This window comes from Peromyscus leucopus, chromosome X, assembly GCF_004664715.2.
Source record: "Peromyscus leucopus breed LL Stock chromosome X, UCI_PerLeu_2.1, whole genome shotgun sequence".
Taxonomy (NCBI): domain Eukaryota; kingdom Metazoa; phylum Chordata; class Mammalia; order Rodentia; family Cricetidae; genus Peromyscus; species Peromyscus leucopus.
Window position 1 is genome coordinate 51,944,446 of NC_051083.1, and position 26,158 is coordinate 51,970,603.

The window sequence follows — 26,158 nt, forward strand, 5'->3', positions numbered from 1 at the left end:
TATTTAATGTAACAGAAAATTCTGTCCTGTGAGAGTTTATGGTTTAATTTTATATGAACATGCTGTGAAGAATTATTTGCACTGCCAGAAAAATGCCAGGAAACCAGAAACTTTATGATATTCTGTATGTTGTGTGTTTGGTGTTAGATTCTGAGACAATATAGATGTGTACATTTTCCAGTGGGAGAAGATTAGTCATATGATTCCTTTCCATAACAAGATGATATCAAGTGAAACAAACTTTTAAAAAAATATTTTCTCCCTTAGTTTTTCAGCTATTCTCTCAGAGTAAGGGGGAAATTTTACTAATAAAATGTGGATGTCGGCATGGACATGGGCCCTTTTTCATTCATGCTAATTTCACCAGTTTCTTGAATCTCATAGACATTCATACAATGGATGATCATTGGTGGACACCTACCAGTACACCAGGGATTTCTGTGCTCCAAATGTGTATTGGCAAGTTCCGACTCTTCATATATGAAGTTCTTGTCCCAGCAGATATGTATATGTTTACTTTTATTTAATGTGTGTGCAAGCACTGATCTATGAATGAAACAGGATGTCATTAGGTGTCATATTGTTACTATTTTTTTGGATAGTAGTATTTAGTTTTACTCTAGGTCTATGAGCTATCTAGACTCAGGTTCTTGGTCAGCCAAGTAGTGTTGGGAATGGGTTCTTTCTTTTGGAGTGGGCCTTAAGTCAAATCAGACATTGGTTGACTGTTCCCACAAGCTGTATGTGTCCATTTCTTTCATATGTCTTCCAGGCACAAAAACATTATAGATGAAAGACTTTGTTTCTCTTTTGGTGTTTATGTTTCTTTTGGTAGCCTGCAGGGTACCTTCCCATACCCAAGACACTAGAAAGGAAGAGTGAAGACTCTATGTAGGCACCTTCATGACTTCTTCATGTTCAATGGGTTATATAAGTGTTGTCTTCAGCAGTGGGTCCTTGCTGTCAGTTTGTGGAGAACAACTTCAAATCTTGACAACAGTCTGCATCATTTGGGAATTCCTATTGAAACTCTTTGGCCAATAACTCAATATAGATGTAAACCAATCCCAGTACTAGATGCTTCATTTGGTGAAAAGAGATAGCCAACTGGGACTCTGTCTCCTCCATTATTTGCTAAATTTCTTTAGTTAATCTTCATATATGTATATATTTTATGAGCTTCTACTGTATTTACTTTCCATACTCACTGTCCAATGGCCCTTACTCTTATCTATCTGTATATTTCCTTCCTTGTCCCCTCTCTCCTTCCCCACCTCCACCCCATGTAATCCTAACATTCCAGCACCCCCATCCATATATAACTATCTATTCTATTTCTCTTTCCTAGAGAAAGTATCTGCCCCTCTTCCTCAAGTCCCTTACTCTACACCTAACATCTGTGGTTCCACTCATTGTAGCTTGCTTTCATTGACTTAAGAGCTAACATCCACATATAAGCAAATTCATGCCATATTTTTTGTTCTGAGTCTGGACTACCTCACTCAGGATGTTTTGTTCCAGTTCCATCCATTTAACTGCAAATTTCAAGATTTCATTTTTTAGTCCTGGGAAATATTACTCATTGTGTAAATGTAGCACATTTTCTTTATGCATTCATCTGTTGAGGGACATTTGGCTTTTCCTGGCTATTAGGAATATGGTTGAACAAGTGTTTCCATGGTAGGATGAAGCATCTTTTACATATATGCCCAAGAGTGGGATAGCTGGATCTTGAGATGGATTGATTCCCATCTTTTTGAGGAACTGCCACACTGATTTCCACAGTGACTGTACAAGTTTGAACTCCCACCAGCAATGGATGAGAGTACCCCTTACTCCACATCCTCACCAGCATGACCTGTCACTTTTTGAATTAATCTTAGCCATTCTGTCAGGTATAAGATGAAATCTCAAGGTGGTTTTGATTTGCATTTCCCTGCTGACTAGGGGTGTTGAACATTTCTTTAAGTAAGTGTTTCTCAGCCATTTGAGGTTCCTCTTTTTGAGAATTCTTTGTTAAGATCTGCACTCCATTTTAATTTGGTTATTTGTTTTCCTAATGACTAACTTTTGAGTTCTTTATATGTTTTGGATATTAGTCTTCTGTTGGATATGTTATTGGCAAAAAATGTTTTCATTTTCTGTAGGCTGCCACTTTGTCCAAATGACAATGCCCTTTGCTGTGCAGAAGGGTTTCAGTTTCATGATGTCTCATTTAATGATTGATGATCTTAGTCTCTGTGCTATTTGTGCTCTGTTCAGGAAGCTGTCTTCTGTGGCAATGAGTTTAAGGCTATTCCACACTTTCTCTTCCATCAGGTTCAATGCATCTGGTTTTAGGTTGAAATCTTTGATCCTTTGGACGTGAGTTTTTGTGCCGGATGATAAGTATAGATCTTTATGGATTCTTCTATTTGCAAACATTCAGTTTCACCAGCACCATTTATTAAAGATGCTGTCTTTTCCAGTGTGTATTTCTGACATCTTTATCAAAGATCAGGCTTACCTAGGTGTATAGATTTATGTCTGGGTCTTCAAATCAATTCTGTGGATCAACATGTCTGTTTTGTGCCATTACCATGATGTTTTTATTACTATAGTTCAGTAACAGAACTTGAGATTGGGAATAGTGATACTTCCTGCAGTACTGTTATTATTCAGATTGCTTTAGCTTTCCTGGCTTTGGGGGGGAGGTCTGTCTGTCTGACTGTTTGTGTTTTCTTATGAAGATGAAAATTGTCCTTTCATGATCTGTGAAGAACTGTGATGCAATTTTGATGGCGATTGTGTTGAATCTGTAGTTTTTTTGCTAGGATAGCAATTTTTACTATATTAATCCTACTGTTCTATTAGCATGAACAATCTTTCTATCTTATAACTTTTTCACTTTATTTCCTTGATGCCTTGAAATTTTTATCATAAATCTTTCACTTGTTTGTTTAGAGTTACCCCAAGACATTTTATATTATTTGAGGCTATTGTGAAAGTTGCTGTTCTGATTTTTGTGAGTTAATTTTGTATCCAGCTATTTTGCTAAAAGTGTTTAGCAGCTGTAGTAGTTTCCCAGTAGAACTATTAGGGTCAGTTATGTATACAATCATATTATCAGCAAATAAAGCTACTTTGACTTCTTCCTTTCCAGTTTGTATCTCCTTGATCTCCTTCAATTGTCTTATTGCTCTAGCTAAAAAATCAAGTACTATGCTGAATAGATAAGGAGAGAGTGGAAAACTTTGCTTGTTCCTTATTTTAGTGTAATTGCTTTGAGTTTCTCTCCATTTAATTGCTTTTGGGTAGAGGTTTGCTCTATATTGCCTTTATTATATTTAGGTATGTCCCTTGTATCCATGATCTCTCCAAGACTTTTATCATGAATGGGGCCTGGATTTTGTCAAAGTTTTTTTCAACATCTAGTGAGATGATCATGTATTTTTTCTTTAAGTTTGTGTATATTATAGATTACATTTATCACTTTATAAATGTTGAAACATCTCTGCATCTCTGGGATGAAGTTTATTTGATCATGGTAGATGATCTTATTGATTTGTTTGTGGATTCAGTTTTCAATTATTTAATAGAGAATTTTTGTGTCTGTATTCATTAAGGGAAACCGGTATGTAATTCTCTTTCTTTGATAGCTATTTATTTGGTTTTTGGTATCAGGATAACTGTAGCCTCATAAAACAAAATGGATAAATATTTCTTCTTTTTCTATCTTGTGAAATAATTTGAGGAGTATTGACATTAAGGCTTTGTCTTAGCTAGGGTTTTTTATTGCTGTGAAGAAACACCATGACCACACAGCTCTGGTAAAGGAAACATTTAATTGAGGTGGCTCACTTACATTTTCAGAAGTTCAGTTCATTATCATAGTGGTAAAGATCGTTGCTGCACATAGGCACGCATGGTGCTGTAGGAATAGCCAAGAGTCCTACATCTTGAAGGAAACAGGAAGTTGACTGACAGTCGTGCTGAGGGAAACTTGAGCAAAAGAGGCCTCAAAGCCCCCCTCCACAGTGACATGCTTCTTCCAACAAGGCCACACCCACTCCAACAAAGCCACACATCCTAATAGTGCCATTCCTTATGAGATTATGGAAATCTCATAAGGAATGTCACATTCAAACTACCTACCACAGTCTTCTTTGAAAGTCTGGTAGAATTCTGCTTTAAAACCATCTAGTCCTGAGCTTTATTTTAATTTTTAAAGGCTTTTACTGACTTTTCATTTCACTCGGGGTTAAATGCCTGTTTACATTGTTTATCTCATTTTAATTTAACTTTGGAAAGTAGTATGTATCAAGAAAATTATCTATTTCTCTTAGATTTTCCAATGGTGTAGTGTAAATTTTTAAAATTTAGATTTTAAACCCTTAGATTTTCTGGTTTTCCTTGGTGTTTGCTATGTCCCCCTGTTCCTTTCTAATTTTCTCAATCTGGATATTATCTCTCAGCATTTTAATTAATTTAGATAATAATTTCTCGATCTTATTATTTTCAAGTTATCAACTTCATTTCATTAATCTTTATATTGTCTTTTTTGTTTCTATGTCTCTATTTTATCGATTTCAGCTCTCAGTTTTATTGTTTCTTGCCATCTATTCCTTTTGGATGTAATTTCTTCTTTTTGTTCTAGAGCTTTCAGTGTGCTGTTAAGTTGTTAGTATGAGATCTCTCTAATATTTTTATGTAGATACTTGGTGTTATGAATTTACCTCTTAGAACTGCCTTCATTGTGTTCTACAATTTTGAATGTTATGCATTCATTTCTTAAAAGTGTTTAATTTCTTTCCTAACTTCTGTCTTGACCCAGTAGTCATTCAGAAGAGTGTTGTTCAGTTTCCATGAGTTTGTAAGCTTTCCGCTGCTTCTGTGATTGTTGATATTCAGATAATTTAATCTGTGGTGGTCAGATAGATTGCAGGGCATTATTTTAATTTTCTTGTATCTGTTGAGACTTGCTTTATGCCCAAGTGTTTGGTCAGTTTTAGAGAAAGTTTCATGAGGTGATTTTGTGTTTGTTCTTTTGTGTTTGAGTGAAATGTTCTGTAAATATCTGTTAGGTCCATGTGGTTTATAATGTCAGTTAGCTCCTGCATTTCTCTGGTTTTTGTCTGAATGAACTGTCCATTGGTGTGAGTCAGATATTAAAGTCTCTGGCTATCAGTGTGTGAGGACCAATATGTGATTTACGCTGTAGTAGTGTTTCTTTTACTAACTTGGGTTCATTGTGTTTGGGACATAGATGTTAAGAATTCCAATGTCTTTTCCATGGATTTTTTTTGTTTGATGAATCTGAAGTACCTTTCCTATCTCTTCTGATTAGCTTTGGTTTGAAGTCTAATTTGTTAGATATTAAAATGGCTATAACAACTTGCATCTTAGATCCATTTGCTTGGAATATTATTTTTCAACCCTTCATCCTGAGGTAATGTCTATCTTTGATGTTAAGGTGTGTTTCTTGGATGCAGCAGCAGATTAATCCTGTTTTCTCATCCATTCTATTAGTCTCTGTCTTTTTACTAAGGAATTGAGACCATTGTCTTGAGGGATATCAATGATCAATATGCAGTTTTTTTTAATTCCTATTATTTTGTTGTTGTTGTTGTTGTTGGTGGTTGTGGTGGTGGTGGTGGTGGTGGTGGTGGTGGTGACATTGGTGGCAGCAGTGTGTGTGTGTGTGTGTGTGTGTGTGTGTTTCCCATCCTCTGGGATTATTTATTACCTCTTTCTTCTTGGGTATAATTAACCTCCTTAGGTTGGAGCTTTCTTTCAGGTGCCTTGGGTAGGGATGCAGTTTGGATAGATATTTCTTAAATATTGTTTTATTATGTAATATTTCCATCTGCTGTGATTGAAATATTCCTGGATATAGTAGTCTGAGCTGGCATCTGTGGTCTCTTAGAGTCTTTAGCACACATGTCCAAGGCCTTCTGGCTTTTAGAGTCTACATTGAGAAGGCAGGTGTAATTCAAATAAGTCTACCTTTATATGTTACTTGATCTTTTTCTCTTTCAGCTTTCAACATTTTTTTCTTTGTTCTGTACATTCAGTGTTATGATTATTATATGCCTGTAGGACTTTCTTTTCTGGTCCAGTTTTGGTGTTCTGTATGATTCTTGTATCTTGTTAGTCTTCTTCTTTAGGCTAGGAAATTTTTCTTCAATGATTTTGTTGAAAATATTGTCTATGCCTTTGACCTGAGATTCTTCTCCTTCCTCCATTCTTACTAGTCTTAGATTTGGTCTTTTCATAGTGTTCCAAGTTTTCTAAATGTTTTGTGTAAGGATATTTTTTGACTGTGATATCTATTTGTTTTTATCATTTTTAAATACCTGAAATTCTCTCTTCTATCTCTTGTATTCTGTTGGTTAGGCTTGCCTCTGAGGTTCCTGTCTGAATTCCTAAATTTTTCATTTTCAGATTTATAGTGATATATTGTGTTCCCCAATATACTGATTCTCCCAATAAAATTTGCCTGGAGATCAGAGAAAAAAGCCAGCCACTATATAGAAGTCAGACAATAGTAGTACATGCCTTTAATCCTATCACTTAGGAGGCAGGGATCTGTCTGGATCTATGTGAGTTCAAGGCCATACTGGGAACAGAGCCAGATGTGGTAGCACATGCCTTAAATTCCAACACTAGTTAACCATGGAGGTCTGGAAGTCTGTATAGACAGACGGGAAGTGACAAAGCTGGGCAGGAAGAGGAAGTGATGTAGCTTGACAGAGAGAGCAAATCAGATGGCAGAACAGCAAGGCATATAGGTGTGGGTAGACAGGAAGTAGTCACATTTGGAAGCTGCGGAGTTGGTGAGGTAAGGCTAGCTGTGGCTTTCTCTATTTCCCTGATCTTTCAGGTTTTCACTCCTGTATCTGGCTCTGTGTTTTTTAGTTAATAAGTGTGTTTAGAAATTCATCTACATAGATCTCCCTTTTTTATTGATTTTATTTACACTTTCAGGTCTTGAGCTGTTTTATTCTTTTCTTTTGACTCTTTCTTTGTGTTTTCATAGATTTCTTTAAGGTACTTCTTCATTTCGTCTTTAAGTTCCTCTTAAATTCACAAAACCTACTTTAAGGTCTTTTTTATGTGATTCAGCTTTGTTGCAATTCTCAGAGCTTACTATAGTAGGCTTGCTAGGCTCTCGTGGGGACATATTGTCCTAGATGTGATTGGTTGTGTTTTCACATCGGCAGCTGGGTATCTAGGATTGGGAAGAGTGTGATCCTAAGTGCTGATATGTGGTCTTGTCTTTGTTGGGTGGATGTTTTTTTCCTTTGTTTTTGTTACCCTCTCTGGTTTTTAGGAGTGCTTTGTGGTGCTTGTGTGTTGCCTGTTAGGAAAGTCTTCTGGTATGCTAATAGGTGTGGGCACTGGGAGTTCCACATAAAATCTGTCTGGGCATTGAGAGCTGATATCTGATTCATCCCCTGGGAATGAGAGTTGAGAGCAAGGAGAGGCCACAGCAAAGGAGTTGGGGGTGAGACTGGGAGATTGGACTTGGAATAGAAAAATGGAGAATAAAGATCTACAGTTAGCCTACTTGTTTCCTTGGTAAGAGTAGCCTCTGTGTTCCTAGGAAATGCCTGCTGGAGTTGGGGCCTGGGACAATTCAATGTGCAGGAGGACAGAGTTTAGCAGGGGATGATCTGTGTGGTCCACTGGAAATGGGAATGAGGTGTTGGCTGCAGCTGGTGGTCTTCTGAAGTGAAGGGCATGAGACTGGGAGATTGGATTTGGAGGAGCTGAAGGAGATATGAAGATCTGCTGTTAGCCTACCTTCTTCCCTGGCCAGAGTGGGGATCCAGCCTTCTATTTTTATTGGCTTCACTTTTAGTCTGAAAAATGCCATATATTAGACTGAAGCATTCAAGCTAAAAGGGAGGCTGTGTTATTAAGTCCTCTCTTGGGTTTTAGCTGATGGTATCATGGATAGAGCTAAATTTTGGCTTTTTTCTCTATTGAAGTGGATGATGTAGTGTTACCTTATCATGTTTTCTATTGTTATAATAGAATATGACATTTGAGTAATTTATATAGATGGAGAATTTGTCAGCATAAAGCTCTGGAGACTAAGATACTGATAGACCACATCTGATGAAGGCTCTTTCATTTTTTTTTTTTTTAGTTCATTGTGAATTTCATCCAATGAGTTTTGACCATATTCACCCCTTCCCCAACTTTCCCAGACCCACCTCACCCTATTTCCTAAACACTCAACTTTGTGTTCTCTTTATCTTTTATCCATTCATTTGAATTTATGCTTCCTCTACATTCATGTATATTTGGCCTTCTACTGGAGAATTGTCAATCTACCAGTGGCCTTTCTGGTGGGAACTACCTATAGAGTCCTCATGTGAAATGGAGTATCTCATTGAGAAATAGAATGTGTTCAGGATACAAATTTATACTTAATTCACCAGAGATTCACTGTTAAGATATACATAAATTAATTAATTATCCATGAACAAACATATGCTTAATCACTACTTCAAGGTTTGCTAGTTACACTGATAAATCATATGAGAATTAAATTTCAACATGAATTTTAAAAATGATATATGAGCCGGGCGGTGGTGGCACACACCTTTAATCCCAGTACTTGGGAGGTAGAGGCAGGCAGATTTCTGTGAGTTTCTAGGCCAGCCTGGTCTCCAAAGCGAGTTCCATGAAAGGTGCAAAGCTACACAGAGAAACCTTGTCTCAAAACCTAAATAAATAAATAAATAAATAAATAAATAAATAAATAAATAAAAATGATATATGTATACCATAATAAGTGTGGTCCCATCAATCTTCACTCACTGTTCTTATTTTGACTTCTTGTGGGGAATCCAACTCATCTCTCTTAACTGAGACTATCTTCTTATAATAAAATTCTGACCTCTCTCAGATCTATTTTAGAGAACAGACTCTTGCCTTGCTTGGCCATAGCTATATGGAGTTTGCTAACATAGAGATCTGTGGCAGGCAAATTTTGTACTCAACATGGTTGCTCTCAAAGATCTTCTTATAGTTTTACATCTTTACATACATTCCTGCAACCATAACAAAATATAACCCTCAGTTAAAGTTTTCCAAATCACAATCAAAAGAAACTCCTCTTAGATACCCTTGTAATGCAATTGAATCCACTTTTTCCAGGGCAAGGCAAAAAATCCAACTTCTCTACATCTAATCTTAAATGAAGGTCATTCTTCCTATTTCTCAGAAAAGTTTTGGAAACAATATGCACAGACCACCTGCTATGCAAACAGTATACCCTAGCAGTGAAGATAGAATACATGGCACCTCCCATTCCTGTCAAAGTAGAGAGTTCCCCATGTATACACCATCTCAAAGTTACTTATGAAAGTAGTTTTCCATTATGAATTGAAAGTATGTGATCATTAAATTACCATGGAAACGTATTATTATGCAATGTGGTGGGAGGGGCTGAACAGATGGCTCAGTGGTTGAGAGCACTGGCTGCTCTTCCAGAGGATCTGGGTTCAGTTCCAATATGGCAGATCACAATTGTCTGCGACTCTAGTTCCACAGAATCTGACATCTTCACATAGACTTACATGCAGGAAAAACACCAATGCACATAAAATAAAAATAAATAATAAAAAATAACTGGATTATGGTGGTGCATGCCTTTAATCCCAGCACTTGGGAGGCAGAGGCAGGTGGAGCTCTGTGAGTTTAAGGCTAGCCTAATCCACAGAGCTAGTTCCAGGACAGCCAAGGCTGCACAAAGAAACCCTGTCTCAAAAAAAAATCTAGGGGTATTATAATGATGGACTTCTGTAGCTGAAGTTTTCCTGTGTCCTACCTGATCTACAGCTGTTCAGATCTAAGTAAACACACAGAGGCTTTTATTAATTAAAACTGCTTGGCCGTTAGCTCAGGCTTCCTACTGACTAGCTCTTACACTTAAACTAAGCCTGTTTCTGTTAATCTATATGTTGCCATGTGTCCTGTGGCTTTACATATGTGTCATTACATGCTGCTTCCTAGACAGCAAGCTGGTGTCTCCTGACTTAGCCTTCCTCTTCTCAGAATTCTTCTTGTCTGCTTATCCTGCCTATACTTCCTGCCTGGCTACTGGCCAATCAGCATTTTATTAAACCAGTGTACAAAAGCATTATCCCACAGCATTTCCCCTTTTCTGTTTAATTAAAAAGGAAAGTTTTAACTTTAGTATAGTAAAATTACATATAACAAAAGTTGCCAAGCAAGAATTACAGTTATAATATCTAGTCTACTAGACTTCAGAAGTAATTATGATTTAATGATGTTAAGAAGGTGAAGCCCCCATTTGGTGATTCATGGCCCTATCAACAGCCTCAGAGTCTACCTCTGTAAGGCTACCTCCAGAATTCAGGTCAGAAGGTGCAGCATAGCAAAAAGAACTTAGAATATTTTGATCTGAGGGGCTACAAAATAACTCATATGCATGCTTTTCTAGTTATGTCATTGTTCTACCCCTCTTTTCAAATGTTTCCAGTTTATATTCATATATAACAGCAATTCTTTGGAAATAGAAAGGTTACAATGCTTCTTTCCTGGGTCATAAAACAGATTAGAGTCATACAAAGCAATAACTTGTTCACTTTTTTATGATTGCTGGCAGATGTGGCTGTAAAAAGTTCCAGCTATCTCTTAAAGGGGAAGGGGTCGTGAAGGTCATGAAGGGGAGAAACTAAACCAATAGAGAAATCTAAAAAGGGAAAAGGGAATATGTGTACTATTCTACATTACCTAAGTGTGACTAAATATATAAGCTAAAAGTTTGTGGTCAATTTATCTTGAAAAAGATAAAACATAGCAGACACTGTTTCTCTCCTGGCATGCCAGGAATGTAGCTGAACCAAGGAAGCCAGAGTAAACCATGGGGGAAGCCTGAGGCATTTGATACGCATCAGCATATTCACCAAACATTAACTGGCAATAAAGAACCTTTCAGATCTAAAAAATACACCTATACTCTAAGTGTTTAGAACAAAGTGGTGTTCTGTAACTATTTTGTAAAAAATCTGGGGCCTTGCATCTCTCAGTCACTATGACCATTTGTGGCATTCATTCCCATGATGACTATGTGAGAAAATGATCTCCCTTCAGAGCTGGTCAACAGGTTAACAACCTCTTTCTGTTAATCATACAGATCTCAGGGCTAAAACATAAACAATTAGTCTCCTAAGCTAAAATCTTGCATCAATAAACCAAGGTGAAAGTATACACAAAGTGTTAACAGCCTTCTGAAGTCAAAGAAAGGATTGCTGTGTTGCACTTCCCATTATTATCAGGCAAGGTAATTTCAAGGCATTCTGTTCTGTTCTTCTCTGAGGGGTTTTGATTCAATAAATCCAGACATGCTGCAATTCTGTCCTTGAGTCTGTCTGTGAAAGTTCCATTTGTGATTTTTTTACATAGACACCTTATCTGACCAAATTGTCCTGTCATAAAGATAATTATAGAGAATAGTCTCTAAGTTTTTATTCAAATGTGGAACAAATATTTAACTATGGGACTTATTTTTCTCATCAGAATTACATAGTATGTGGAAGAAGTCATCCTTCTATCAATATATAGGAATAATTGTACCTGACAAATGAGGAATATATTGCTAAGGTTGCGGAGCAAGTCCCAAAGCTGTTATGGGTGAGGGGAAACAATGGCATTACATAAGAGATTTACAGTAAGAAGCAGTCATCTATTCAAAAGGCAATAATCCTCATCATCCTGCATATGAGTTTGTCCTCCATCAGATATGTACATTTCTTGTGGGTTGGCCTTCTAAATATCAGCTGTAATCTACTGCATAATCTTGTGGACTCCATCATGGCCCTATAACAAAAGAGCAGGATTTCTCTCTTTCTCTATCCCTCTCCATATTTCTATTTCTCTATTTTCCCCTTCTCCTTCTCCCTGTATCTTCCCCTAGTTTTCCCTGCCTCTCCCCTCTCCCCTCATCTCCTTCCTTCCTCCTCTCCTCATTTCCTGTGGTTGACATATTGTGCACCCCAATAAACTTATCTGGGGGTCAGAGAGCAGAACAGCCACAATATTAAACATAGAGGTTAGACAGTGGTAGCACACACCTTTAATCCTAGCATTCTGGTGGCAGAGATCCAACTGGATCTCTGTGAGTTTAAGGCCACACTGGAAACAGCCAGGCATGATGACACATATCTTTAATCCCAGCACTTGAGATCTCATGTCTTGCTTGGTAAAGATAAGTGTCTTTAATCCCAGGAAGTGATGCCAGCAAGCAGAAAGTTACATAAGGCATGAGGACCAGGAAGTAGAAGCTTTTTAAGCATTTAGGCTTTTAGCAGCAGTCAACTGAGATCCATTCTGATGAGGACTCAGAGGCTTTCAGTTTGAGGAAACAGGATTGGCTGGGAAGTTGGCAAGGTGAGGCTGTCTATGGCTTGTTCTGTTTCTTTGAACATTCAGCATTCACCCCAATACCTGGCTCTGAGTTTGTTTTAATTAATAAGACCTGTTAAGATTAATGCTACATTCTCCTTCTCCCTTTCCCTTCCTCCATCGTCTTCCCTCTCTTTCTCTCAAGCCCTGTCTCTTTCCTCCTTCTTTTCTTCCCTCCCTTCTTCTCTATAGGTCAGGAAGTATACTGTCCTCAGGAACTGGATCTCTAGACAGCCTGAACTTGTACTTCCTAGCCTCTGAGATATAGAAAAATAAGTATCAGTTAAGAGGACACATATCTCCCACCCATTGTATTTTGTTTTGGAAACCAACAGACTTAAAAGATTCTACCCCTTGAGTCTGAAGCATATCATCTGAGGTTATGTATGTACTGACATTTCTTTGAGTCCAATTAGCCCACCACCTACCTACATGACCAATGAAAATTATATATCCTGTTATGTGGAGCTTTACCCATCCTGAACTAAGATCACTTCTGAGGAGGTGGTCAGAACCCAGGAAAGGTAAGTGTACCACTTACCCGTTTCCCAGCCATCCTCTTGCCCAGAGACAATCAGATGCAGCAGGAAGTCATGTAAAGCAGGAGATCATTTATTATTAGGCAGTAAGCATCTTTTATAGCAGAAAACCTCAGAATCCTAGGAGGGAGTGAAAGGTACCAACCAATCGTTTTAAAACTCACCCTCTATTCGTTCCTTGATCTATGAGCTGTTTATGTACTGACATCATCCTATCTGAGTTTTGTATCTAATCTCAGCATAAACAACTTGGGCTCCATCTGTCCAACTTCCTCTTGGCACCATCTTTGCAGCCCATGCATGCCCCACAGATTTTCCCTTTTTGTTTTTAAGCAAGCTCATCTTATTTTAAGGTTCAGGTTCAGGGCACCTCTTTATGAAGATTACTTAGCTGTAACAGGGACATGTGTAATCTGTGTCCTGTGGTGACCACTTCAAACACAGAGGGTGTGTCACATCTGTTTAAGTGTATTGTCATTGGCAGATCAGCCCTATTGTCCCTGGGGGATTTAGTTAGAAGCAAACATGGTGTAAGTTCCTAGTCCCAGCACTAGTTACAAATTTTAGGGGATTTTTAAGTATCTCAATAAAGTACAGCACACACCCAAACAGACTTTTACTCTAGTATTGTGTGCCCTGTGTACTGTTGTGATATGTAACTACAGGAAAGTAAATCTTGAGAATTAGTGAGAGGTGTGGGTCAATTTATATTTAACTTTGTCTTGCAATCTAGCCCTGTGATGGCTGCTGGCAAGCTCAGCCCTTCTAGGAAACCAGCCTTGAGCTATGAGCATGCCTACATTGAGATTTGGTTCAAGGAATGCGAGCTGAAGCTTTGGACAGGAGGCTCCTGGACTTTTGTCATCTGAAGTACTTACATCAACATCTACAGAGAGAAGAGTGAAGAAACCTGTTAAAGTTACAAAGAGAGAGCTATCCTTTCCAACACCTATCACCAAAGATGGCTGATGATTTCCAAAAGGAGGCTACTCCAGTCACATTTAGGAATTACTAGGATTAATCCATCTTTGAGTCCAATCCCATGGAGAACTGTCAATCCCACATCTGGCTCTGTACATATAAGACAAACAGTGTGATGGTGACAATTTCCCCGTGTGGGAACAGGTGAGAGAGGTGGCCTTGTCTCTTGGTTTCTTATCTAATACAATTAAAGAAAAGTGAGCAGTGTTGGTCGGAGTTTCGTGTGGTCACCATGGAGCCTGTACCATTTCAAGGCTCCAGTGCCTGGGCCCCCACATACCCCACTGGTGCCAGTGCTTCTGACAGAGCTGAGGAGCCGCCCCCCCCCAAGGCTACGAGTCCGACCCCATGAGCTCTTGTCTCCTGGCTGTGGATGCTGCGGCTGAGACTGTGACAAGGACCCCTGTTCATCCCTCACATTAATGGTGGTATAGTTGAGGCCGTTCTAGAAACCCACAGAGATCTCTCCATGCATGGGAGAACCGCTGCCTCCAGGACAGCCAATCAAAGCTCCAGGCTGACCTGGGTTCCATGGCCTAGCCTGTGGCGCCGGTGGCACAGCCAGAGGGCAGTGTCTGTCCTGGGGAATTGGTTGGCTCATCACTTCCTCCCAGGAGGTCACTGCCTTCACTGCTTTTCCTGAGAGAGACATTTTCCACAGAGGCCAAATTGTGGTGCTTGGAGTTGTGGGCAAAGGGCAGGGACACCGGGGTGATAGTGGTGGTAGAGGAGAAGGTCTCTGAACTGTGGCAATGTTGCCCCACTGTGGGTCTGCACAGATGACCTTGGCACCCTGGTGGGGGTCAGGGAGCTGGCTGACTTGAAGAAAGGCCTTTATTCCAGACATCTGATCCATGAGACTTAGGTGCTTCAAGCCCGATGTCATTTGAGCTCCTTCTGGCTTTGGGGGTGCTACAATAGGTTGTGGCAGGGTAGTGGCCACCCCTAAGTCCATCTCAGTATAGTTACCATTGTCCCCGAGCTCTGAGGATGTTGAGGAGCCAGTGCTGGGGCCCTCGGAAGTGGCAGCAGATGCTGGAGGCAGACCAGGCAGTAGAGCTCTCCTGAAGTGTGTGGCAGAGGCTGCTGCAGGGAAGAAGGGCAGGCCGAAGAGTCAGAGAGAGGGAGCACTGACTGCTGGCTGTCACTGCTGGTGCCTGGGGTACCTGAGCCCAGAGACAAAGCAGGTGATGCCAGCAGTGGGGGGGGGGGTGTCGGGAAGGTGGGGACAGATGGATACCCATCTCACCAAAGTCAATGTCCGACAGCGCTGACCCAAGAAACCCTCAAGGCGGCCACTGCTGCCACTTGGCCTCATGGGGGAAGACATTGCTGAGTGATGAGGCTAGGTGTCAGGAGTATGAGGCAGAGTGCACCTGTCCTTCCAGTCCCCAACATCCCAGGAGCCCCTCGCCAGGTCACAAAGATCGAAGAACAGTTCTGGCCACCAGGTTCCAGGTACAGTCTCACCACCTAGGTCACCCGCTGAGGTTGGTTCTGGGTCCCTCTGGGCCACAATCTGGCATCAGGATAGCACACACTTGCGGCTCATGCAGCAAGGGCCACTCTCATCAGAAGGGTTTAACTTTCACAGTTTGTGTTGCCAAACTTACTCTCTCACTTACTAGCACATAGAAGGCATCCTCCACACCCTGTCAGGGCTTGGCTGATGTTTCATGGGATACCATAGCCGTGGGCAAGGTCCTGGACTTGCCAAGACTCAACAGTATGAACTGCTAGATCACATTTGTTCCCCACCATTGGCACATCGTCTGAGTCCTTCTGCCACTTAATCTGCTCCCTGTCTGATGGATATCTTCAAAGGACTTGGTGTTGTTGATGGCAAACCCTCCCCTGTGCACATGTACTGGTCCCGCAGGGCACTATAATCCTCTTGACCTGCTGTGTCTAAGATGTCCAGCAGACATGTCTCCCCATCAATGACCACATGTTTCCGATAGGAGTCCTCTATGGTGAGGTCATTCTCATCCACAAAATGGTTCTAGATCAGCTGTGTGGTCAGGGCACTCTTTCCCACACCTCCAGCATCCACCACCACAAGCTTGTATTCTGTCAATGCTTCTATAGGGACTGTCACTCGAGGAGCTCCTGCTCCATAAGAGGCACGAAGGAGTGGCTGGGGAGCAGAAGGCCCTCATGAGGGCCTGATGTGGGTGTCCTTGTAGCCCCAAGGCCAGAACATGATAGCCGCAGGGTTCAGAGTAACTGAATATGGGGTCTAATTCCCCCTTTTGTTCTATTGAAGCAAAAATATATTTAAGTTTGCTAAAGGATGCAAAATGGGTAACATCTGTTTGTCAGAGGATATTAGGCTCTAGGCCTCTGGGGTTAACTCTCTGTGTTTGTAAAAAGGGGTACCTTTAGGAAGGGCTGACTTGCCTTGTAAACCTATGTTGTTCTCTCCATGTTAGTCAGCCTGGCCTTGGGCATCTTTCTGTTGGGGTGGGGAGGTGGGAAGAAATTTTAGATTTCTGGCTAGGAGCCAGATCAGGGCCATCTCTCCAAAGGGGAAAACACAACCCTATCCTCCCCCCACAGTAAGCAGGGGATGTGGTCCTCTTCACTGAAGTGTTAGAGGATCCTTCCATCCTACTTGAATTTGAGGTTTGGGGTTTAATTGACTCCAATGTTTTTGAAATCTGGTTTTATTGGCTACTTTGGACAAATTCAAAATAATAGTAAATAAGACCTGATGTAGTTGAATATGGGGGCTTAATCCTCCTTTTTGTTTTAAAAGCTGTTCTTTGAAACATTGATGGTTCCTTTCAACGATTGCCTGACCCTGAGGGTTGTGGGGAATTCCCATAGTATGTTTTATGTGCCATTGTTGAAAGAATTTTGTCATGGTTTTACTGAAGAAACAAGGCCCATTGTCTGCCTTAATATGTGCTGGCAAGCCCAAGGTAGCACAGCATTGTAGAAAGTGAGTGTGCACGTTTGGCCCTCTCGCCGGTATGGGCTGTAGCCCAGCAGGCCCCTGAGAAGGTCTCTATTGAGACAAAGATATATTTCAATTTGCCAAAGGGTGCAAAATGAGTGACATCAGTTTGCCAGAGTATGTTTGGTCTCAGGACCTAGAATTGACTCCTGGTGGTGTTTTTTTGTTGTTGTTGTTTTGTTTTGTGTTTTTTTTTTGGGGGGGGAGGGTACTCATAGAAAGGGCTGGCCGGCCTTGCAGGTATGAACTATCTTTTTAAGGTCCCTTATAGGAATATGAGGAAATCTATGTTGTAGACCTCTCCAGTTGAGTCAGGTCATGTAGGCGAGTGGCTTCTTGTAATGTTGATATTTGGGCAACCAAGGCCAGAGGATCCACCCAGTCATTTTCCATAGCCAGAAATCCCAAGAGCTTAGAAGGTCCCCTCATATGTTGAATATAGATAGGATAGTTTCTTCCCTCCAGTAACCCTCTAAGGGTCACCATTAGAGGGGAAATGGAATTAGTTAGTGTCCAGGTGAATATGGGCCTTGGATAAATGAGGTACTAGATTTACTACATACAGGCTATCAGAACACAAACTGAAAGGTTCCTGGATACTCTGGAGGGCCATAATAACTGCAAGCATTTCCTTATACTGTGCTTATCCCTGACAGGGTCAAAATTCCTATACGCTCAGAGAGTCCTGATTGTCCCTGAAAGCAGCATAAGCCGAGCTGTTTGGGCCCCATCTGTAAACACATGAAGAGCATCTAGAATAGGCTCAGGTAAAATCAATAGGGGTAGCCTCAACAGGAGCCTCCAAAGCATAACTGTCCATGGGGAGGGTCCATAGTGACAATCAAGAAGTCCCAGGAATCCTTCAAGGGAGAGGACAAGACAGGCATTGGCTTTAGAAAGCCATTCAACATCCACCATCTGGGAGGGGAAGATGATAGACTGAGGATCCATTCCAAAATGTCTCTGGGTTTGCGACCGACCTCTGATTATAGCATCAACAAGCTGGTCAGGTTGGGAGTATACCTTTGGGGTATCTCCCAGGGAGGTATGGATTCATTCTATTGGCTCTCCTTTTTGAACCAGCACTGCAGAGATCAATATAGTGCTTGTGAACAGCCAGAGGGAAATGAGAAGGTCAGCAGAATACCTCCTCAGGGAAACTTTATCAAGAGCATTCTGAAATTATAAAAGGATGGCCCAATGTTCTGAGGTAAGAACAATAACATCCTGAGGTTACTTATTTTTTAATAGGGAGAATAAGAGTACAAGACTATCTTTGGAGATGGGAAACCAAGGTAGTATCCAATTGATCTCTCCCAGGATACTCTGCAACTGAATCAGGGTCAAAGACACAGGAATGTCTAGCTTAGGCTTAAGTGGGCAGGCTTGGGTCAGGATAAGTTCGGTGCCAAGAATCTTAAAGGGGGGGTACCCTTTGTACTTTGTTAGGAGCCACTGTGAACACTCCTCTCTGAAGCCATTCGAGCACCTGCCCCAACAAGTCCTGCAGACAAGAAGAGTCCTTATGTCCCAAAATAATATCATATGTGTAAACATAGGTAAGTGTCTTATCTGTCTGTAGCAGGGATCCTAACAGGATAGCCAGGTATTGTTGGTAGAAGGTCAGGCTATCAGCCACTCCCTGAAGTAATACAGTCCATTCAAATATCTGATCAAGTTGGGAAAAATTGAAGGAGGGGATAGAGAAGGCAAACTTGGCACAATTATCCGGATGGAGGAAGATAGAAAAGAAACAGTCCTTAACATCAATCACCACCAGGGTATATATTCTGAGGGTATTGCTGGCACCCAAGGCAGATCCCTCAAGGGAGTGCCTACCAGCTCTATCCTCTAATTTATCCCCTGTAACATGTGCCAGGCTTCTGAGGCTTTTTTAATAACAAAGACAGGTGTATTCCAGGGACTTATGGAAGGGTGCACATGTCCAAGGAAGGTCTGATTGTTCCTTAACCAGAGCATGGAGTGCCTCTAATTTAGGTTTAACAAGTGGCCACTGTTCCACACATACTGGGTCACCTGACCTCCACCTAAAAGGGAGTACCAGGGGGACAGTGGCCTCTAGGGTTGGGGGTAAAACCGAGTGGATTTTTTGAAGTCATTTCTATAGTGGGTGAAGAAGCCCTCTCCTTTTATCTCCTCTTCTCCCCATCCCCTTCCATGTGCCTCTTCTTCCTCCATAATATCATCATAGAAAGCTCAGTGGTCGGTGGTGAGTACTTCATCCACTTGAGACAACATATCCTGCCCCAATAAGTTGGCAGTAATATTCTCAGCCACCAGGGGTCATATCTTGCCCTGTTCCACGTCTGGGCTGGTCCATTTAAAGAGAGCGACTGTTTCAAGAGATTGAGCATTACCCCGTACTCCCAATATTCGGGTCCCGGAGTCAGGTCCCAGTCAGGGGGCACCTCCTCTCAGTGGAGCACGGTCCTGTCTGTTCCTGTATCCACCAGGAAGTGGAATCTTCTCCTACCTATGATAATACTCATCTTGGAGTGGTGTCCCAGGACCAAAGGAATGGTCCAGTTGGCATGGGCCACTCTGGGGGGCCATGCCTCCCCCCAGGGGGAGTTCCTCTTTTGGCTAATGGGGTTGGAGGGCACCCCCTTATCTAGTTTAAAGGTTTCCCATCTATGTTAGATTTTGACCTGCAGTCCTTTTTCCTTTCTGCACCTAGGGTAGCAGTTGGTAGGGGGCTTTATTTCTCCTGGCCAACTTAAAAACTTTTGTTGGATGGCAGGAGGTTATTGCAGAGGACACTCTTGTATAAAATGTCCCTCCTGCCCACATCTAAAGCATGCCCCCAGGTCGCAGGCTTTGCAGTCCCCTGACTCTGGGTTGCCAGGGCCCTTGAGAAAGCCTCAGTCAGGGCAGCCATCTGGGATTGCAACGCTAAGGCTAGCATCTGAGTCTGGTGATGTTGGGTGCCCAGATCTTGGGTGGCAACTACCCATCAGCCCATGGAAGCCTCTTTCAGCCCTGTGTAGGCAGCATGGTGTTCTGAACTCATTCCATCCCAGACCAGAATCTTTATAAATTGGTCCCAGAGGTATCTAGTTGGTAGTTTGCAACTAATGCTCTGTTGGACCTGGTCTATAAACTCTGGTAGGGTCTCATCTATGGGGGATTCTGTAGGTCCCTCATCTAGCTTCCCCAGGCTGCTAGCACCATTTGTCACACTTGGTCTTGGTATGGCACCAGGACTGTGGCCTGCTGGACCCTAGTAGAGTATACTTCAGCAGTTCCCACCAACATGCCATAAGTAATTGCGATCATGGACTGAGCAGCTCGATTGGCCTCTGCTTAAACTCTATATTCCTCCTTTTAATGGGCACACTATTTGATATATTGACTGCTTGAAAGGACAACCTCAACCAAGTCCAGCCAATCCTTGGGGACACAGTGATTATATGCAATATTCTGCAGTAGGGTCTGGGACCAAGGGGCATTTGAACCATCCTCTGCCACTGCCTTGTGGAGTCCCTTAAGGTCTTTGGCCTCCCACAGGTACCATTCTTATGCCTATTAGGGGAAGAAACCAGATTAACAGTAAATGCCTGGGGGTCTGCTCTTGGGGCCCCCGTGCCTTGCCTCCCTTAGGGCCCTATCTGGGTAATATAGGCCTCTGCAAAAGTCGGTTCATTGGCTCCCTGATCCCCAGCTAATGGCAGGTCATAGGTACCCCAGTCACCTAGGTCCCTTCTACGGGTAGTATATGGTGAAGAACATTCCCGTTTCAGGGATATAAAGCAGGGGGCCCTGCTCCTTGGGGTGCATGGCTCACAGGGCATGGAGGGGGTGACTTTCACTTTCATGTCAAACTTGGTCCCTTCACCCTCCTGTTCCTTTGCCTTCTTTAGCCTCCCTTGCTCTTGGGAATCTTTTGGAAAAATTGCTTTATCCATACTGAGGGTTTCACTTACCCTGGAAGACAGCTTGGCCTTGGCCGAATGTACTTTCAAGCCCCACATAGGAGCGCCAGCTGTAGGGCTTTACCCCATCCTGAACTAAGATCACTTCTGAGGAGGTGGTCAGAACCCAGGAAAGGTAAGTGCGCCACTTACCCGTTTCCCAGCCTTCCTCTTGCCCAGAGACAATCAGATGCAGCAGGAAGTCATGTAAAGCAGGAGATCATTTATTATTAGGCAGTAAGCATCTTTTATAGCAGAAAACCTCAGAATCCTAGGAGGGAGTGAAAGGTACCAACCAATCGTTTTAAAACTCACCCTCTATTCGTTCCTTGATCTATGAGCTGTTTATGTACTGACATCATCCTATCTGAGTTTTGTATCTAATCTCAGCATAAACAACTTGGGCTCCATCTGTCCAACTTCCTCTTGGCACCATCTTTGCAGCCCATGTATTCCCCACACTGTTATGTTATTTCATCTTTCCCTAATGTCCCATGTCCTTTATACACTATATTTCCACTTAATAGCTTTCATAAAAAACTCATATTTTCAATCTACATTAACTAATAAAAAAGTAATTAAATATAGTGATTGAGCTGCAGTTCTTAGATTTAAAAATTCTAAAAGTAGAAGCAAATGATTTAACTTAGCATCCCAGTTTGATCAGTGTGCTAAAGGAAGTTTTGGTGAATAGCAGGTAAGAAGAAAAAAATTTGAGTCATAAACATTTAATTTCTTCAACTTTATTTCATAAGCAAAGAATAACATTTAATTGCATGTAACTTTACCAAACCACATAGTAAAAAAAAAAAAAAGAATGAAAACTAGATTTGAACATCTTTTAATCCTTCTAACTGTAGAATTATTTCATATTTTCAAGAAAACCTTTTTTTTCATGCTTTATGTCCTTATCTCAATGACAGGAAAACTTTAGGGGTCAACAGGGACAGTGGAATTCGCTGGTAATTTTGCTGAAGAATCTTCACTAGTTTCGCCAGTGGCATCAGAGTCATCTTCAACTCTGGCTTCTGTTTGTTCCTGATCACCTTTCAAAACCTCTTCATAAAGGGCAGAGATGGCACCAGGTGTTGTTTGGTTTGTCTTGGCCAAATATTCCAGGACTTTCATCTTGCTTGTTTCAGCATAGGCTTTGGGACCCCAAAGGAACTCATAGCGTGGAGGATCACTGCCGGCCACCTGCCTGTACTCCAGGTACTCCAGCTTCACCAAATAGTGGGTCAGGAGCTTCCGGGGCTCACCAAAGATGCAGTGCTTCTTCCCTGGATAGATTCGCTTCGTCTTCAGGATTTGCCAGATCTCTTCTTCACTGGCACAACTGCCCCTAACGAGGATGATACCTAGGACACACATCACAAAAGCAGTCTTGGGTAAGCCTCTGCCAGCACGAATCCTTCCATTGTTGGGGAGCTTCAGCTTGCTGATGAGGTTGTATGAGGGCTCACTTGAGTTGACTTCCCTCACTTCCATTGCAAAGGCATCTTCAAGCTTCTGAGAGGCTTTCCTGAAGATCTCAGGAAAGTCGTCTTCATACTTCTTGGTGATAACCTTCAGCATGCCTTCCTTAGTAGTATGCTGCCTCAAATTGAAGTTGTGAAGCAAGTATTGTAAGAGCACCATTACCTTTCTTGATACCATTTCTTGGTGAGGACGGATGGTACAAGGCTGGTCCTCAACAGGGGATTCCTTTTCCTGGAATTCATCACTTTCCTCAAAGGAACTCTCATGTGATTCAGTGGAAGAAATACTCAGAGTGTTTGAGGCAGATGGTGTTGCTTTCTCAGAAGCCTCAGGAGTGCTGGAGGACTCAGCCCCAGCCTGGCTCTGGGAAGCAGCAGAGGACTTTTCTGCTGCCTCTGGTATTTCCTCTACTGTTTCCTGAACACCTTTACAAGCCGAGCCTCACCTCGGGCCTGGTGGCGTTTCTTCCGTGCATGGCGCTTATTCTTATGACCACGAGGCATGATGACTCTGGCTAGGGACAACAGCAAGATATGTGGGCAGGATGCTGGTGATGCAGACACCTGCCAAGGGGAGAATGAAATTATGTGAAGACTTTCATCCAGGGGAATCCACCCTTTGTTTATCTAAGTTAGCCATGAGAGCACCGATTTTAGGAATCTACTGGCCTTCTGTTATCAACTGCCTGTTCCCTAAGGAAGAAGCAGATTAAGTCTAGGCTTACAGCCTATCATTCCTGCCTCTGCTGGGCTTGGCTGAATACATCAGGCTGGCACTCATGCCTTCTAGCTCCTTAGAGTTGTTGGGGCCTTTCAGTTTCCACTGAGAATCTTTAAGCAAGTTCTTGGAAATCCTGAACCTCTCTCCTCTACCACTTGCCAAATCTCCCCCTGTGATATACTCTGTTGTATGTGATCTCCTCAAACATGACTTGAATTTCCTTGTAGAAATATTTAGGCCATGTCCTCTGACCAAAATCCTTGCCACTATTTCAGCTACAGCCTCATAGCATGGGAGTAAATGGGGGCCTGACCCATTACTACTGCACAGAAAATCTAGGCTCTTAGCAGAGGAGAAGTACTCTGATTCCTCCCATGGAGTCCTTATCGGATTTCTGACCATACTCCAAGGACTTATCTGGCTAAAGGACCCTCCATTCACCATAAGAATCTCATTACTCTTAAGACTCTTCTGATAATAGTTAACACAATAGCACTACATGTACCTCCAAGGATTGATGGAAGGGGCAGGCTGTTAACCTCCTGAGTGTATTGGGATGGGGAGTTCCCTCAGGACACACTCTAGGTTCTTCACTTAATTCCCTACAAAACATAGTGTTGCTTCTTTGGCTAACATGAGGATCTTTTCCCCTCATGTCAAGAGCCTCAGTTCTCTAATTCTGCAGGAACAGAGGGCATATGTCTATGAGACACCCATGCTTGGCCTTTCTGAGTATCTTCACCTATGTTTTTCTGCATTTTATGTTGTCAGTACAGGCTTCTTTCCTCTACTAAAATGTGGCCCACATTTTTATTGACTATGCCATTTTTGAAACCCTAAATGCATAAACAAGCAGGTATTTCAATTGCCCCATTCTTCTCAGGGGTTCTCTAAATTGTTAGAGGTAATTTTTTTCCTCTGGGGTGTTCCACTACTGCAAACATGGACCAGCTTCCTGAGGGCAATGTGAGTCCGTCTCTGAAAGTAACAGAGATTGAGAACAAAGGTGTGTGTGGCAGGGGAGCAACAGCTATTATAAAAACTGCACAGAGACAGATTAAAATGGTGGTCACAGACTGTAGTTCTTATCTAGGGTTGAAGCCTCCTTGCAGGAGGCCATGGGAATATACAGTGAATGACAACTAGTATTTAACAAGTCGAATCACCAGCCCTACCTGATGGGGAGCCCCATCTGGAAATGCCATGGAGACCTTGACTGTAAATGACTGGTTGTTTCTGTCTGTAGTTTTTCTCATGTGCCACTTCATTTATTCCCTAATAACAGCTATGGGTATTTTCCCTACTGCTTAAGTGTTTATCTCATAAAAACCCCATCCTTGGGAACACTTATAAGTCAGAAAGATGATTTCTATTAAAGCTGTATAATTCTGATGAATAAAAATTTTACTAGAATATTTTTCATGACCAACACATGATAGTAACAGTATTCTCAGTCACAAAGGACAGCTAATTTTAGATTTCAGAACAAATTCAAAACAGACTATCTGCCCTTGCAGAGAACACACAGACATTAATTCCATTTGTTAATTGCTAAATCAAGGTCAGAACTGAAGCAACATTGGTAGACATAACCCCCTGCAATAATTCTCTTTCTGCATGTACTACAACCATTCAAGGTTTAGTCAACTACTGTTATTGTTAAGTCCTGAATTTCAATGTCATTCTATGTCTGGGAACACTGCTACATGCTTGGCCAAGTGTTACCCACTGGCCAGTCAGTGTGACCTTCCTAGCCTGAGAAAAACTATGTGACTTATCATGTGTTATGAAAATGGGTCAGACCCTGAAAATGTAACATATAATTGTGCAGAGTTTGGCTATGAGAGGAAGAATGAGGAATGAGAGAATGTGTGAACATATATGTGGGTATGCAGAAGGAGCTCAAGAAAGAGAATGAATAGCTAGGCAGGAGAGCAAGAAAAAGACAGACTTTCAGAAAGAGAAAGTGAGATATATGTGTGTGTGTGTGTGTGTGTGTGTGTGTGTGTGTGTGTGTGTGTAAGCTCAGGAGATAAAGCAGTCTTTAAGAGAGCCAGCTCCATGACTGCATCCAGGGTATGCAAAAAAAACATGAATTTGGTGAGTGAGTGAGTGAGAGAGAGAGAGACAGAGAGAGAGAGAGAGAGAGAGAGAGAGAGAGAGAGAGACAGAGAGAGAGAGAGAGAGAGAGAGAGAGAGAGAGAGAAACTATATGGAGTCAGATTTTCCTTTTTGTTTAGTTTTTATTAAGAAAAAATTTTATTCATTTTACACGCCAATCAAAGATCCCTCTCGTCCCTCCTCCCACCCCTCTAGCCACCATCTCCCAATCCACACCCCATTCCCTCCTACAAGAATGTAAAGCCTCCCATGAGGAGGTACATTCAGTTGAGGCATGTCCAAGCCCTTCCCCCTGCCTCAAGGCTGTTCAAGGTGTCCCACCTTAGGTAGTGGGCTCCAAAAAGCCAGCTCATGACCAGGGATAGATTCTAATCCCATTGTCATCCCCCTTATGTAGTTCAAGCTACACACCTGGGAGACAGATTTTCAGAGAAGAGATTTTTTTAAGATGAAGTGAAAGAAAGTTACCATCAGAAAGCATGTATATTTCCATATTTTCCTGCTCAGATAGAGAAAATCTAACCCTCAAGTGGATAAGAATTTTTCCTAAGCCCTCACCAAATTCATGGATTTATTTTTTTGCATATCCTGGATGCAGTCATGGAGCTGGCTCTCTTAAATACTGCTTTAACTCCTGAGCTTGCCTCCTCCCACACAAACATGCCTATTGGTGTCCTCCCTGTCCAGGTCTGTTTGGACTCCAGTCACCTTGAAAACATGCATGCATGTAACACTATATGGATTGACCAGGACATATTTTGTATTTGGTAATACTCACAAACTACTACCACTACCACCACCAACACTGCCACCTACACCACCACCACAACCACCAACAACAATTAAAGAAAAAGAGACCAGGAATTTAAAAGTGAGCAACACAGATACATGGATATGTGTGGAAAGAGGAAAGGGAAGTGGGGAAATGATAGAATCAATGTTATTACAATCACAAAAAAATTATTTTTAAAATATCAACATAAAAAATGGTGGTTACTGAGGTA

The 26,158-nt window shown here is 41.7% G+C and overlaps 1 protein-coding gene and 2 pseudogenes across 1 annotated transcript in view; all 3 read right to left on the reverse strand.

The window, feature by feature from the left end:
- Window positions 1-14,130: 14,130 nt before the first annotated feature.
- LOC114683260 lies at window positions 14,131-15,495 on the reverse strand (annotated as a pseudogene).
- A 122-nt stretch (window positions 15,496-15,617) lies between these two features.
- LOC114683261 lies at window positions 15,618-19,476 on the reverse strand (annotated as a pseudogene).
- A 2,085-nt stretch (window positions 19,477-21,561) lies between these two features.
- The window catches only part of LOC114683262 (melanoma-associated antigen B4-like), an 18,827-nt gene continuing 14,230 nt past the window's right edge, over window positions 21,562-26,158 (reverse strand). Inside the window, exon 5 of the mRNA XM_037198770.1 lies at window positions 21,562-22,730. Within this exon, the coding sequence (XP_037054665.1) occupies window positions 21,765-22,730 (966 nt within the window). The 3' untranslated portion in view covers window positions 21,562-21,764. The remainder of the gene's footprint in view (window positions 22,731-26,158) is intronic.